We start from the raw sequence: 13,965 nt of genomic DNA, 5'->3' as shown, positions 1-13,965 counted from the left end.
ACTTCTCAAATGTCAGATTCTCCTTCACCCGCACATTGTCCAGCTCCACCACATGACTAGGGCATGAACATACTCCCTCAGCTGGGATACATGAAACACATCGTATAGGTTTGAAAGAGACGGTGGCAAGGCCAACCGATAAGCAACCAGACCCACACGCTGTATGATCTGATAGGGACCAACAAACCTCGGTGTCAACTTCTTGCCTTCAGCGCTCTACCCATACCAGAAGTCGGGGTCACCTTCAGAAACACATGTTCCCCTTCAGCAAACTCCAAAGGCTTTCGCCTTTCATCAACATACGATTTCTGCCTACTATGAGCTGTCTTCATCCTTTCCTGAATCAGCTTCACCTTCTTAGTAGTTTGTAGGATCAACTCCGGTCCCACAACCACTCACTCACCATCTTGATACCAGCACAGAGGAGTCCTACATCTTCTGCCATACAAGGCTTCAAACGACGCCATCCCAATACTAGCATGAAAGCTATTATTGTACGTGAACTCAACCAGCGGTAGGATCTCCTCCCAACTTCCCAAGTGGTCTAACACACAAGTCCTCAGCAAATCCTCCAAGGACCACTTGATGTTGACAGGTAAGAAATGTGCACACTTGGTCAACCTATCAACAATCACCCAGATAGCATCACTATTTCTAGCCGACCTAGGCAACCCCACAACGAAATCCATAATGATACTATCCCACTTCCATTCCAGAATCTTCATCTGCTGCATCAACCCACTCGGCTTCTGATGTTCCACCTTTTCCTTCTAACAGGTCAGACAGGCCGCCACATATTCAGCTATCTCCCTCTTCATACCTGACCACCAGAAAGTCTTCTTGAGGTCTTGGTACATCTTAGTCATACTAGGATGTATGCTAAGTCTGTTCTTGTGGCCTTCCTCCAACACAACTCTCTTCAGCTCAGCATCCTGAGGTAGGCAAATTCTGCTCTTGAACCTCAAGATTCCATCTTCACCCAGCTCAAAACCAATAGTCTTCTAAGTACCCAGCAACCCAAGAAGTTTCACTAACTCAACATCTTGCAACTGCTTCTGTCCAACCTGCCTCAAGAACTCACTAGTTATGGTAATCATCCCACAATTAATGTGATCCTGAGTTAACTCCACACAGAGATTCAGATCTCTGAACTCCTCAACCAGCTTCAGCTCTTTCACCATCATACTAGACATGTGGATGGATTTCTTACTCAGCACATCCGCCACAACATTGGCTTTCCCAGGATGATACATCAACTGGAAGTCATAATTCTTCAGAAACTCCATCCACCGCCTCTACCTCATGTTCAGTTCCTTCTGATCAAACAAGTATTTCAGACTCTTGTGATCAATGAAGACGCTGAACCGAGCACCATACAGATAATGTCTCCATATCTTCAAGGCAAACACAACTGTTGCTAACTCCAAGTCATGAGTGAGATAATTCCTCTCATGGTTCTTCAGTTGCCTTGAAGCATATGCCACCACCTTCCTGTTCTGCATCAGCACACACTCCAGACCCTGGTGAGAAGCATCACAATACACATCAAAAGGACCTAATTATCATTAATTTCTTGAACAAAAGTACACCAAATAAACTTAAAATAACTGTTTATTTTATGGAATTTGCAAACAAAACCTTACCAAGTCTTGGCAAGAGAATTGTACAATATTTTCAACTGAGTAATGTATTATTTTTACACGGCTAAATTTACCAACAACTATCAATTGAGTAATGTATTATTTTTCATTTGAGTAAGAATTAAAATGATAATAATAAAATTTAAATTTAAAATAAAACTAATTATTTTAAAGCTGTAATTTTAATTTTTTAATTTAATAAAAAATAACTCTTTCTCATCATATTAGTTTTTACAAAAATAAATATCTTTAATCACGATTTCATTTCCAATAAAAAATAAAGATGGAATCATTATCGTTGATTAAAGAATAAAAGTGTTGTTGAATGATTTGAATCAAGAGATTTTTGTGAAATATGTGATTAATGACCGAGCACGGAGTAGTTGATTTATTTTATTTATTTAATAATTATTTTAAAACTCTTAGCCATAGTTTTAGTATTAATAAATAATAAATAAGAAATAATTAATTGTTTGAAGGTAAATATTTACTATTTAGCATTGGCAGTGACCTTGAACCTGAAAATATTTGACGGGAAAATAAAAAGAAAACGGTGTTTTGAGTGTTATTGGAGCGAACACGACGATGCAGGCACGGAGGAGGTCCTCCCCAACCTGAACTTCATTCAACACAAACCTATCGAATCCATTCGCATTTCGGTACGTACGATCCATCGATATCATTCCTTAGCTTCTCCATTTCCATTTTCTTCTCGCATTCTCTCTTTTCCGACAATCCCTTCCCTCTCCGCAATAGAATCAATATTCTCTTTATTGTTTGCCTATCGAATTATAAAATTTCAAATGGTAATAATCAAACGTTGATCGAAGGTTCTCTTTCCGCGTCAAATTTAGGGGTTTATTCTGCGTGTAGTTCGTTATTGACATTGCTTTCGTTGTGGTTGAAGGTAGAGGTGCGTGTCATGTATTGCGGCAAGGAAGAGAAGCAATGGAGTTGGGGAAAAGCTGGGGCTGTCAATTTGCGAAAACTCAGTTCCATCGTGCGGGACATTGGGGATCCCTGTCTTTCTCAATCGCATGTAAAGGTTGTTCTAACTGTAAGACTACAACTCTACTAGGTTTTGTTAATTGCTTTGCTTATGCTTAGGTTTAATCCTTCATTTCTGCATCGTTACATCCTCATCCTGATACCATAGAGTACGTTTTCTGCGCTGTGTTTCCCTCTAAAGACTGATGGTAGAGATAGACAACAACAATTTGTTAGGTTTCTCCCTCAGCAGTTTTTCTATTGTAAAGAAGATTGGGCTGATGATATCTTTCGTGTGAAATGGGCTGTGGATAATCTGTCAAAGGCATCTTCTGTAATCGGATGCTTGTTCATCGATTGATGATGCTCAAGAACTATAGGGTGGATTGCACTTTCCGAGGCTTCTTCTATAGTGGAATATGTATTGAGATTTGTGAATCTTCACACTCTTTGCAATATAGACTAAATATATGTTGGTGGAGATTGCTCTGTTTTTTCATTTGAATAGTGGGGTATCTAAGGAGATCTTGTTGCTTATTATAGATACAAAATCTTGTTATAAGGTGAGTAGGTTACTTTTTTTTATTTTATGGTTTTGTTGTTTTTCATGGAACAGGTAAAGAGAATGCTAAAGCCAGACAAATGGAAAGGCATGTGTGATAGTGAAGGAAAGGTGTTTGGTTTCAGGAAGGCACTGAAATTGATTGTGTTAGGGGTATGTTTTTATTTATGCTGTCATTCTCTTTCTCCTTTTTCTTTGGCTACACCATCATCTTCATTGTCATTAGTTCATCACCATAATCATCTTCATTTAGGATGCTGCATACTCATGAATTTGGAACACCTAGTCATATTTTATGGGACAAAAATGATTGTGGTTGGTAGTAATGGATTTGAACAAACCTGCCTAACTTTGTGTAATATCTACATACTTTTACTGTCTGTAAGGTTGTTGATGCTTTAGATTGAGGTGTTTTTTTGTTAGCAGTTGTCCATGACTTGTTTTTCTTGAATTTCAATTCCAAAGGCAGAAATTGATTTGCAAATTACCAGTTTGGCAGAAGAGATTCGCTTCTATTATGGTGCATAAGTAATAGAGATTAGAGAGTGGGGATAATTTTTTTGCATGGCGTATGAGGTAGAGTGTTTTTCAATAATATTTTTATTGAAGCCATATCCTAGGGAGTCAGGCCTGAACTTAAGGGAGGATTTATTTATTACTTTTATTGAAATCATGGATGTTGTCCACAGCTCAAGGGAGTTTTTTTTCCTTCTCCTTTTCAATTTAATGATATCACAAGGTTATGTGATACTTGTTCATTTATTAGGTGCGAAAGTCACTTTGGTAATTTATAGTCATGAGAAAATTAAACTACAGGTATTATATAAGATGTTTTGTTTAGTGTTTTGTAAATGTGATAAATAAAAGGCATTTTATTAGGTTTTAACTGCTACCTGCAAAGTGCAAACAAGCTGGATGGGTTGAACCTAGTCTACATCTACTGTGCCGTAGAATGTATTCAATGCTTTCTTCCCATTGTCAACAAAAAAGAATAAAATAGTTCAATCAATATAATTTTGTTTTTACCAAGCATTATAGGCAAGGCTTATGTTCCCATTAATACTGTATTTATGTACAGAGCAAATTTGATATTCATATAACTGGAACACCTTCATTCATCAAAGACTTGAGTCTATTTCAATTTTTGGATCCTATTGAGCCATTATGCAGCTCTCAGATGATCTGATTGTGATGCCAGAACCCTGGCTGTTTTCATTTTTATGCCGAAGGCCTAATAACATGCGTTCTGATTATCATATTCATGAAACATAATTTAGAATGACTTATTTATTTTTCTCATTTCTATATAATATATCCCAGGGACTTAACTCCACAATTTCATTAAAATAAAATAAAAATCTTTAAGTCATGACCTAGTGGCACAGCATCAATAAAAAATATTAGCAAAAAAACATTACCACTAAATCATATGCCATGCCCATGAGTGAGTTGTACTCATTATTTCTTTTACACCATATTGGGGAATTAATCTCTGATTTATACCAAATTGGTAATTTGCACGTCAATTTGCATCTATTCGATAAAAAAGTTTTATTTTCTTCTGTTGTTTTATTCCCTCATAAAAAGAAAAAAAAATTTCTTCTGTTGTTTTATCAATCACATGATTCACATCAGAAGAAGCTTCAAGGTTTTCTTCTAGCCCTAGGTTAACCAATCTGGTTTATGGTCACTACTTTACTTTCATTCTGCGTTCTGAATATATTTGTTATAGATTACTTGATGGTTAACTTAAATTTGTAAGTTTAATTTCCTTTTCCATCTATATGATTGTATAAATATTTACTGTAGAAGCATCTATATGCAGGTTTTAAGTATTTTTTTTTTAATCTTTTCCGATTTACACTTTTTAACCCCTTGTTTGTTAGGGTGTAGATCCATCAATAAGACCTGAAGTTTGGGAGTTTTTACTAGGTTGTTATACACTGAGCAGCACTGCCGAGTATCGAAGAAGGTTGAGAGCAGCTAGGAGGTGTGGGTCCATCCACTTTCTTTGTTTTTTGTCTCTTTCGTGTTTTCTGGATCTTATATGTGCCCATTTTGCTGATGATGAATATTGAATCTATGATCTTTAGCCATGAAAGTCACGACCTGGAACTTTCTTAAATTCAATATTTCTATGATGGATAACTATTGGTGTAATTGTATCAACAATCAGTGTTATTGTAAAATGCATTTGGCATTCAATGGCCGTATGATTTGTTTCAGCTAGTGTAGCACCTTTCTTACATTCTTGAATATATAATATTATAATTATTGGTGTCAAAAAATATTATAATTATCACTTATTGACATCCATGAGGAACTTTCCTTGCAGGGAGCATTATAGCGACCTGATTAAGCAATGCCAAACAATGCATTCAAGTGTAGGAACTGGTTCGTTGGCATATGTTGTTGGATCCAAAGTAATGGATATGAGGACTCCGTCCAAAGATGATCGGACATTGCAAGATAAAATAGAGGGATCAGCTTATAATGATAATAATATTGAAGTAGGAAAATGTTATGATAGGAGCATTATTTGTACAGAGGGAGCTGATGCAACCCATTGGGAAAGCTCCAATAATGTGCTTGACCTAGTTAGTTTGAGAGCAAGCACTGAGAATGCAGCATATGATTCTTCTGGTCATCGAAACTCCAGTTCCTCAAAGTTCTGGAGAGAAGAAGAGGAATTCCATAGTGTGACTGACTGTAGTTTTGATTTTCCTCCTTCTCCTGTCTCCAATCTATTTGAAAAGAGTGGTAAAGATAAAAAGTCAGGCAGAGAGTATGAGGATAAACTTAGTGCTCTAGACAAATCAAGATTTGAAGACGACAATATGCATAGCTTTCGAATTAGTAACAATGTAGAGTTAGTTATTAAATCAAATAGCCAACCTCTTGGTACCCTACATCCCATGGACTCTGAAATTGGAATTGCTTCACCTGACAAGGAAGAACCAGAACATCTGTCCAAGAATCAAGTTTATGAAGCACAGATGGTAAATCAACTAAAAATATCAGATGTACCACAGCCAGCAATGATAAAATCCTCAATTTCTCAAGGTTGGCCTGTCAGTGAAGAGAGAGTATCAGAATGGCTTTGGACCTTGCATAGGATAGGTACCTAAGTTGTATAGTGTGTCTCCCTCTTCCCCCTTAGTTTAACAAAGAGAGATTATCTTTCCTTTTTGATGACAGTGTATATTTTATTCTGATATTCTTTCTAGCTGATGAGATTATTCCTTTTCAGTTGTTGATGTTGTGAGAACTGATAGTCATCTTGAATTCTATGAGGACACAAGGAATTTGGCTAGAATGTCAGATATTCTTGCTGTCTATGCATGGGTTGATCCTGCAACGGGGTATTGCCAAGGTTATGTTTTTTCCTGGGAATTTCTTGACTTCTTGCTCATGATTGTGTTCTATTATGAGTCTTTCCTATTACACTGACCCTCAATTGCCAAAACTTACCTTTTCACTGAATATTGGATCTTAGGTATGAGTGATTTGCTGTCTCCCTTTGTTGTAATCTTTGAGGATAATGCAGATGCATTTTGGTGTTTTGAGATGCTTTTAAGGAGAATGGTATTCACAAATTTGGCTAAATTTCAACAATGTAACTTTGTTTATGTTGACTAACTTGTTTTCTTTTAAATATCTCAGAGGGAAAATTTTCAAATGGAAGGCCCGACTAGAGTGATGAAGCAGTTGCAAGCATTATGGGATATTCTTGAACTATTAGAAAAAGAAATGTTTGCCCACCTGTCAAAAATTGGTGCTGAAAGCCTTCATTTTGCATTTCGCATGTTGCTAGTTCTCTTTCGACGAGAGTTGTCTTTTAATGAGTCACTTTCAATGTGGGAGGTTCGAGCTCTATTCTTCCAACCCCCTCCCCCATAAAAACCCATTGTTAATCTTTTCAATAGTTAATTGTTGAGGAACTACTTTCTTGATGTCTGTTTCTGCTTGGTTGCTACTGCTTCAAAAGCAAGGATATCTAGTTTTGTTGTTCAATAAGTCAATTGGAAGGTGAATAATCACCTTACATAACTTGTGATTGTTATTTTGATTAAGATTTTGGTTTCTTCGAAAACATTTATGATTTTTTAAGCGTCAATAAGTATGATGGGTCAGTTTTTTGTATATATATATATATATATATATATATATATAGGGAAAGGACTAAATTATACTGCTTTAAGTTACATAAAATATTACATCATTCAATACTTTTTTTATTGAATAAACTTATCTCAATCTAATGAATCTAATGTTGCATTAGAAGTTCTTATTTTATAAATCATTTATAAAAATTCATATTATTCTAAAATTATTTAATACCCTATTCGTATGTATCAAAATTGATGTACACTTTTAAAATATATGAAAATACAAATTCCTTGATTACATAACTACATTCCTTCAATTTTGAGATAATTTGAAAAAAAAAACAATTAAGATACTATATAATTACAATTCAACATTGGGTCAATAAAAATCACATTGATTATTGTAGTTATTGATAGTGTAAGTTGATCCCTCACTTATATATACAGGGAGGGTATTGAATAAGAATTCTTGTTATTGTGAGAAATGAGAACTATAAATTTAGATAATTAGATCATATTTGAATGGTCAAAATTAAAAGATAAATGCAATGACTTTTTTTTTAAGTGATCGTGTGATCAATAATTATCTTTTAAGCTTGTCTATTCATGTATGATCCAAATTAATAGTTCTCATTTATCACAATAACCGAGAGTTTGAAACGTCCTTTGTGTGTGTCAATACATGTAATTTAAAATAGACAATATCTTGTTCCATTTTGTAATGAGTCCTTTTGATACATTATTGTTCTCGTTCATCAATACGGGATCACAATATTCTTGTGTGATGCAGATGATGTGGGCAGCTGACTTTGATGAATCCTTGGTTTATGATTTAGAAGAGGATTGTCTGGAAGCATTGGAGTTACATCTTCCTAGAGACTCAACCAATGATATGAGAGAAGCAATTGTAAATACTGATGATGGTAGTGTGAAGAATGGTTCACAATCAAATCATAATGAAAAAGAGAACACAAAAGCCAGCTCAAAGTCAAATCATGACAGAGCTGATCACTCTGTATTTGACATCAATTCGAAGTCTCTCTCATCCCATACCTTTTGTGGCTTGGCAAGGAATATCTGGCCAAGAAATGGTCAAGTTCAAAAGAGTAGTATTTCCTCATCAAGGAAAGGAAATAATGAGTTGGCCATATTCTGTGTCGCTGCAATTCTAGTTTCAAACCGTCAAAAGATCATTCAAGAAACACACTCCTTTGATGATATGATAAAGGCAGGTGCATTGATCTTTTGTTTATTTTTTATTCAGCATTTAATTGTTGTTATGAAAGTCATGATTAATATATATATATATATATATATATAGAGAGAGAGAGAGAGAGAGAGAGAGAGAGGGATCCGTTTACTCCACGAGTAAGTCTACCTAGACTTACTTCGTTCAATAACTCATGTTCTACATCAAATTTTAATGATTCAACCATTGAATTTAACATTTTTAATACGTAGATCAATAAATTTTAAAAAAATTTGCAGATTTGATCTATGCATTAAGAATTTTAAATTCAATGGTTGGATCGTTAAAATTTAATGTAGAACATGAGTTATTGAATGGAGTAAGTCTAGGTAGACTTACTCCTGGAGTAAACGGATCTCTCCTCATATATATATATTATGTTTATAATGTCTAATGTTGGGAGCCTTTGTTTGGGTTATGTTTTGATTTGAAAATGTGAAGTTGATAGTGCATACCCTTATTTTCTTTTACAGGGACTGAAACAATAACATTAGGGACTAAAATGAAATATATTTTTTTTATAGTAATCAAAACAGGGAAAAATTTCAAGAGGGGTCAAACAAAAACAACTTTATATTGTAGGGATCAAAAAGTTATTTAAGTCTTTCTCTTTATTTTCATTTTTTATCATTTTGCGGTGTTTTGTTTATCTTCTTTTATTGTGCCCAATTTTAAGCCCCTGTATAGTGATTTTCCTGAATCATTTACTTGAAACAATTTCTATACCTTCTAAATGAGATCTGTTTTCAACTTAGTTTTTCCTCCTTCAGGTAGTTCATCCAATTCATATATACCAAATTGAGGGATTATTGTGCATTTTCTAACTTTCTATACCAAATTTACACATCATAGATGTTCAATGACAAGATGTTAAAGATCAATGTGAAAAGGTGCATAACAGCAGCAATCAAACTCCGGAAGAAATATTTTAACAAGGTAAACCCTAAATTAGTTATTTTCCTCTATGTTTCTCATAAAAGAAAGCATTACTGCATTTGCAAACTTTATGCCATTTTTTATTTTGGTGAATGCTTAATTCTTGTTTCAATGAGTTGGACATTCCACATTGACTAGTAATATGATTAAAATAGTGTATTTAAATGGAAATAATCCTTATATCATGAACTATCTTTTAGGGTTGAGTTAGGCCAAGGCCTAAATTTTAAGATGGCATCAAAGCCTTTCTTTTGCAGTTGCTATTGGGCCTATTGGGTCACTTGTTATCAAACTACCCTCAAGTGTCTAGTCTTACAAACTTTTTGCTCAAAATGCCTAATCCTTGGCATGGGGTTGCATCTTGGAGATTCCATAGTGATATGGTCAAAATATGTATATAAGTAGGGATGACCCTTCATGAGTTAGCTTTTGAGCTTAAGTTAGACTCAACTCCAAATTCTAAGATAATCTTTTAACTATAAAAGAATTGTGGAAATACAAGAGGCATTTGTTAGTCTATTTCATCTCATTTTGATGCACTGTGATTCTTGCTTTATTTAATACACAGATAGATTAAGCAATACTTAAAAAATGTATTTATTATGATGTTTCTATATTCATGCATGATAAAATTTAGGGTTGCTTTCTTCTGTTCTTTATAACTTACTGGAAACACCATTTTGAGTGATTTTCCCCCCAAATATGCAACTTTTATATGTAATTCTAATATTTTGGTGAAATTGAAATATCATCTCTTGACAGGTATTCAAGAAAATGAACTATGTTTCAAAGAAAGGGGATTTGAGACACTGAGTATTGCTTATATGGCTCTGCATTTCCAAATTGGAGTTTGGTGTTAAATTTTTTTAGTCATTACTCATCCACTTTGGATGTGAGACTTGCAGCTTAAAGTGGTTTTCTTTTGGAGGTTCATCCAGCTGCTGTATGTCCATTGTCTTCATTACTCTTTTTTATGAGGTAATATCAATTTGTTCTGCTTTACATTTTATTAGTTCACTTAACTTTTCATGGTTTCTATATGGATTCCTAGATGGTCTTTACCAAGGCATATTTGTAGTATGTTGCACTCAAAATTCAGTCCTCTTTCAGTTCTTGGAAATTTGATGCAACGATTATTAATGACCATAAACAGTGCTTTTTTTCGGGTAGCAATGGAAGCTTTGGGTATAACTATAAGGAATGAATAAAGAAGTTAATTGGCACATTTGTTATTGAAGACAAGAAATACGTGGAGAACCAAATATAGGAGCATGGTCCTATTCTATTTTTGTGTGACTGTATGCATATGTTGGTGCTTTTCTTTCTTTGGAACTCATCCCTCAGAAACTAAACTAAATGCGGAAGGTGCTGTTTTTGCTTTTGTAGTTTCTGCCAGATGAATAAATTTGTGCAAAACTACATCCCTGTTAAGGGATTCTAGGGCTTAATTTACTTATTTATACCTTGTAAGGTATTGGTCTATTTTTCTGTCTCATTGAATTACGGTATTTTTTTTCCCACACACTTGTGTGCTTCAGTTTGTAAATAAAATTTCACTTTGCAATTTGTTAACACCGTGCAATATATCGATTGACAATTCATTAGCTTCATTTGATTAGCAGTGTTGTTGATATATCAGGAGCGATTTCAAATAATTGATTACTGGAATCTTCTCTAGAAATTTGATTTTAGACTGTTCTTTTTTAAATTGCTACAATTGATTATAAAATCGACCAAATGGGATTCCATGCAACATATATTCTTTTTAATTTTCCTGTTTGCTTTTCTTGTCTAAAAGTAAGGTGTCTATTCTGTCAGGAATGTATTTGATTGCCTGAAGATCATTTTAAAGGTTGTTTCCCTTTTAGTATTTGATTTTCTTTCCATTGCTTATATTGTATTGATGTATTCTCTCCTTTCCTCTTGAAGCCAGTGAAAAAGATTGACAAGGGAATTTTTCATCACACTGGTTGGTCCCAGTTTAGATCAATTTGCAGTCTCGGATACATGGCACAAGTTATGCAATCAATTTCTTTCTTTGAACTTTTGATTCAGCTCATTTATGGAGAAAATCGTACAAAAATTATTACTACCCCGGAGGATTAGGTTTCGGAAAAAGCACATGCATACAAGTAGAAATACAGGGTGGATATATCGTAGGGAATTGTTGAAAGATATGGAAACATGTAGTCAATTTTTGTGGGGGTTTTAATTGACAGAACTCAGAGGAAGGACATATGTTTTATACACACTACAACAAGAAGATTTTTTAGTGACTTGAATGATTGGAACTCAGAAGTTACAAAAGGACAAAGAGGGTATTATTCATGTATTATTCTTTACCTTCGGAACACAAAACAAATCTGTTTAAACTGGGCATATTTGAATCCACTCTAAACATTTGATTTGGCCTCCCACTAATTTGGGTTGCCCTTGTTTGTGTATCGGCAATTTCGGCGTATCTCTCCTTGGTTTCCTGTTAAAACCTTGAAATTCCCCATCTTGTACATTGATGCAGCAAAAGATCTCCGAAAATCTTCAAATCCAGCGGAGAACTCCTCGGTGATCTGTTTAGTGTCATCACCATATAGTAATTGTTGATCAATTCCCAGGACAGCTTGGTGAGATAGGATCCTTCTGTAGTATGATTCTGTGAAGTTGTAACTTGATCCAGATTCTGGGTTTAGGTATACCAGAGGGTCTGGTTGTCCCTTCTTTCTTGGCGGACAAGCTTTTCTCAATGTATCTAGTAAAGTAGCATCCATGCTTGGGTCGGGTTTACCGGGACCACCGTAGTTGTACAGCCGATCAACAATATAACTACAATGTGCTCGTCCCATTGTGTGTGCTCCTAAAACACATTCATTTTGACCAACAAGCTTAGAAGCATTATCTATCTATCTATATATTAAGTAGACTTAAACTAATGTTTTATGTGAGTGGTTGATGGAGACTTGAACTTTATAATAAAATTATTTATTGTATCTAATTAAATTCAATGAATAATTAAATTGTTTGATATTTATTATATAGTTTTGATAATTAGGACTTAATAATTTTTTTAAAAATCAAAGACATTAGATAAAGTTTTTTTTTGAGGGGTGACATTAGATAAAGTTAGATATATAAATATTGCAATAATTATGCTCAATTTTATTTATTTTTAAATCAGTTATTTTAAAATATATTTCATAAATAATAATTAAAACTAATGATTTTAAATGTGGTCAAATTTTAAAAAAATCTTAATAATAAAATTAAGTGTATAATCTACAATAAAAAATAAATAATAAATTGAAAAATAAAAAATATCAAAGTTTATATTGATTAAATAAATTTCATAACATGTGCCTTATATTAACATAGAAACAATGCTTGATCATACATTTATTTATTTATTTATTTTTTAAAGATAGGAAAGATTACAAAGATGATCGCAATAAGGATTGAACTTAGGTTTTCATGCTTCTAACTACTTCAGGTTCTCTCCATTCAATTACTGGACTAATCCTAGTGGTCAACAACATTTATGATTATACGCTATACACTATAATAATATTTAAATAAAAGATGTGGTATTAATGCATTCTAGTTAGTAGGCGTGAGGTGATAGTATCTACTATCTAGTGAATTTGCATTACCTAGTAGTGTTGTTGCATCTAATTCATTCAAGCCCCTGGATTGGAAATATTGAAGAATTTGTTGTAGCGAGACGGATGGTGAGGGCACGTCTACCGATGCAGCATTCGATTCCATCCCATCCTTTCTTCCTGTGAATACTGGGTAAGATGGTCCACCTGCCTGCACTTAACATCCTCAAAATGCATCCTTACTCTTTATTTTTACATCTTATTATTATTATCATGGGTTTCAAGAATGAGAGAGTACCAAATGAACAGTATCCCTTGTGGCCAGGTGAAGTATATCCGCACACGAGACTACTCCTGGGCATCGTGATTCAAGAACACTTTTTATCTTATCAATGGCTGCAAATCCTCCAAGTCCTCGGTTTTGTGGCGCTTTTTTCTCCGTATTTTCTCCTTCGTCAAGCAGAATTGACGCATCACATCCCTGGCCCACAAAAACAACAAGATCATGCATGATGCATCCTACGTCAAAATTATATATTCATATTCATGCAATGCATGCAATATATATAGTACAACATAACATACAGTGACAAAACAATCTGAATAAACCAAGCGAAGGAGCTTGGCCGTAAGGCTCCTGTCATTCTCCCAAAACACCTTTACTTGGTGGCGAACATACTCCTCAGCGTCGTCGCATGTATTCGTCACCTTATAGTAATGCCATTTCAGTGGAGGTTTCACCGCTGCATCTGCCACCCCACAACACATAATGCTCACCACAACAAAACCCACTAGTACCAAAACCAAACACATATTTCTCCCCATTTTTTAATTACTTAAGCTTGTTACTGCCAATAACGTATTCCCCTCGCTGCTTATATAGCTCACACTC

The 13,965-nt window shown here is 34.5% G+C and overlaps 2 protein-coding genes across 11 annotated transcripts; one reads left to right on the top strand and one right to left on the bottom strand.

Moving 5' to 3' along the window:
• The first annotated feature begins 2,152 nt into the window (after positions 1–2,152).
• LOC109805749 (rab GTPase-activating protein 22) lies at positions 2,153–12,477 on the top strand. 10 transcript variants are annotated; one of them, XM_029272870.2, is made up of 13 exons: positions 2,153–2,299; positions 2,548–2,697; positions 3,244–3,342; positions 5,076–5,179; positions 5,525–6,309; positions 6,440–6,562; positions 6,686–6,774; positions 6,853–7,053; positions 8,089–8,526; positions 9,400–9,483; positions 10,246–10,461; positions 11,302–11,335; positions 11,417–12,477. In XM_029272870.2, exons 2-11 carry the CDS (start codon positions 2,563–2,565, stop codon positions 10,294–10,296), a joined length of 2,109 nt encoding a protein of 702 aa, XP_029128703.1. In that variant the 5' UTR covers positions 2,153–2,299; positions 2,548–2,562; the 3' UTR covers positions 10,297–10,461; positions 11,302–11,335; positions 11,417–12,477. The 10 variants fall into 10 exon arrangements, with proteins under 10 accessions (XP_029128703.1, XP_082921269.1, XP_020223525.1 ...); XM_083065143.1 differs by having other exon boundaries at positions 11,413–12,477; XM_020367936.3 differs by lacking the exon at positions 11,302–11,335 and having other exon boundaries at positions 2,548–2,685; positions 11,413–12,477.
• LOC109805750 (putative peroxidase 61) lies at positions 11,411–13,929 on the bottom strand. Its single transcript, XM_020367938.3, has 4 exons — positions 13,659–13,929; positions 13,372–13,554; positions 13,125–13,284; positions 11,411–12,334 (listed from the first exon to the last, which is right to left on the bottom strand). The coding sequence occupies exons 1-4, from the start codon at positions 13,896–13,898 to the stop codon at positions 11,901–11,903; spliced, it is 1,017 nt and encodes a 338-aa protein (XP_020223527.1). The 5' UTR covers positions 13,899–13,929; the 3' UTR covers positions 11,411–11,900.
• Between the last annotated feature and the right edge of the window lie 36 nt (positions 13,930–13,965).

Source organism: Cajanus cajan, chromosome 10 (genome assembly GCF_000230855.2).
Source record: "Cajanus cajan strain Asha chromosome 10, NIPB_CcT2T_4, whole genome shotgun sequence".
Classification (NCBI taxonomy): domain Eukaryota; kingdom Viridiplantae; phylum Streptophyta; class Magnoliopsida; order Fabales; family Fabaceae; genus Cajanus; species Cajanus cajan.
This window is presented reverse-complemented; position numbering and strand designations above follow the sequence as displayed.

What these genes read in the sequence shown, in the direction of transcription:
- LOC109805749 (XM_020367932.3), top strand. Translation starts at nt 2,563, where the DNA reads ATGTATTGCGGCAAGGAAGAGAAGCAATGGAGTTGGGGAAAAGCTGGG. An exon ending in CCTTTGATGATATGATAAAG is followed by an intron (nt 8,527 to 9,399) that starts GCAGGTGCATTG and finishes TACACATCATAG; the next exon opens with ATGTTCAATGACAAGATGTT. An exon ending in GGAAGAAATATTTTAACAAG is followed by an intron (nt 9,484 to 10,245) that starts GTAAACCCTAAA and finishes ATCTCTTGACAG; the next exon opens with GTATTCAAGAAAATGAACTA.
- LOC109805750 (XM_020367938.3), bottom strand. Translation starts at nt 13,898, where the DNA reads ATGGGGAGAAATATGTGTTTGGTTTTGGTACTAGTGGGTTTTGTTGTG. An exon ending in ATTCAGATTGTTTTGTCACT is followed by an intron (nt 13,555 to 13,658) that starts GTATGTTATGTT and finishes TTTGTGGGCCAG; the next exon opens with GGATGTGATGCGTCAATTCT. An exon ending in CAAGGGATACTGTTCATTTG is followed by an intron (nt 13,285 to 13,371) that starts GTACTCTCTCAT and finishes TGTTAAGTGCAG; the next exon opens with GCAGGTGGACCATCTTACCC.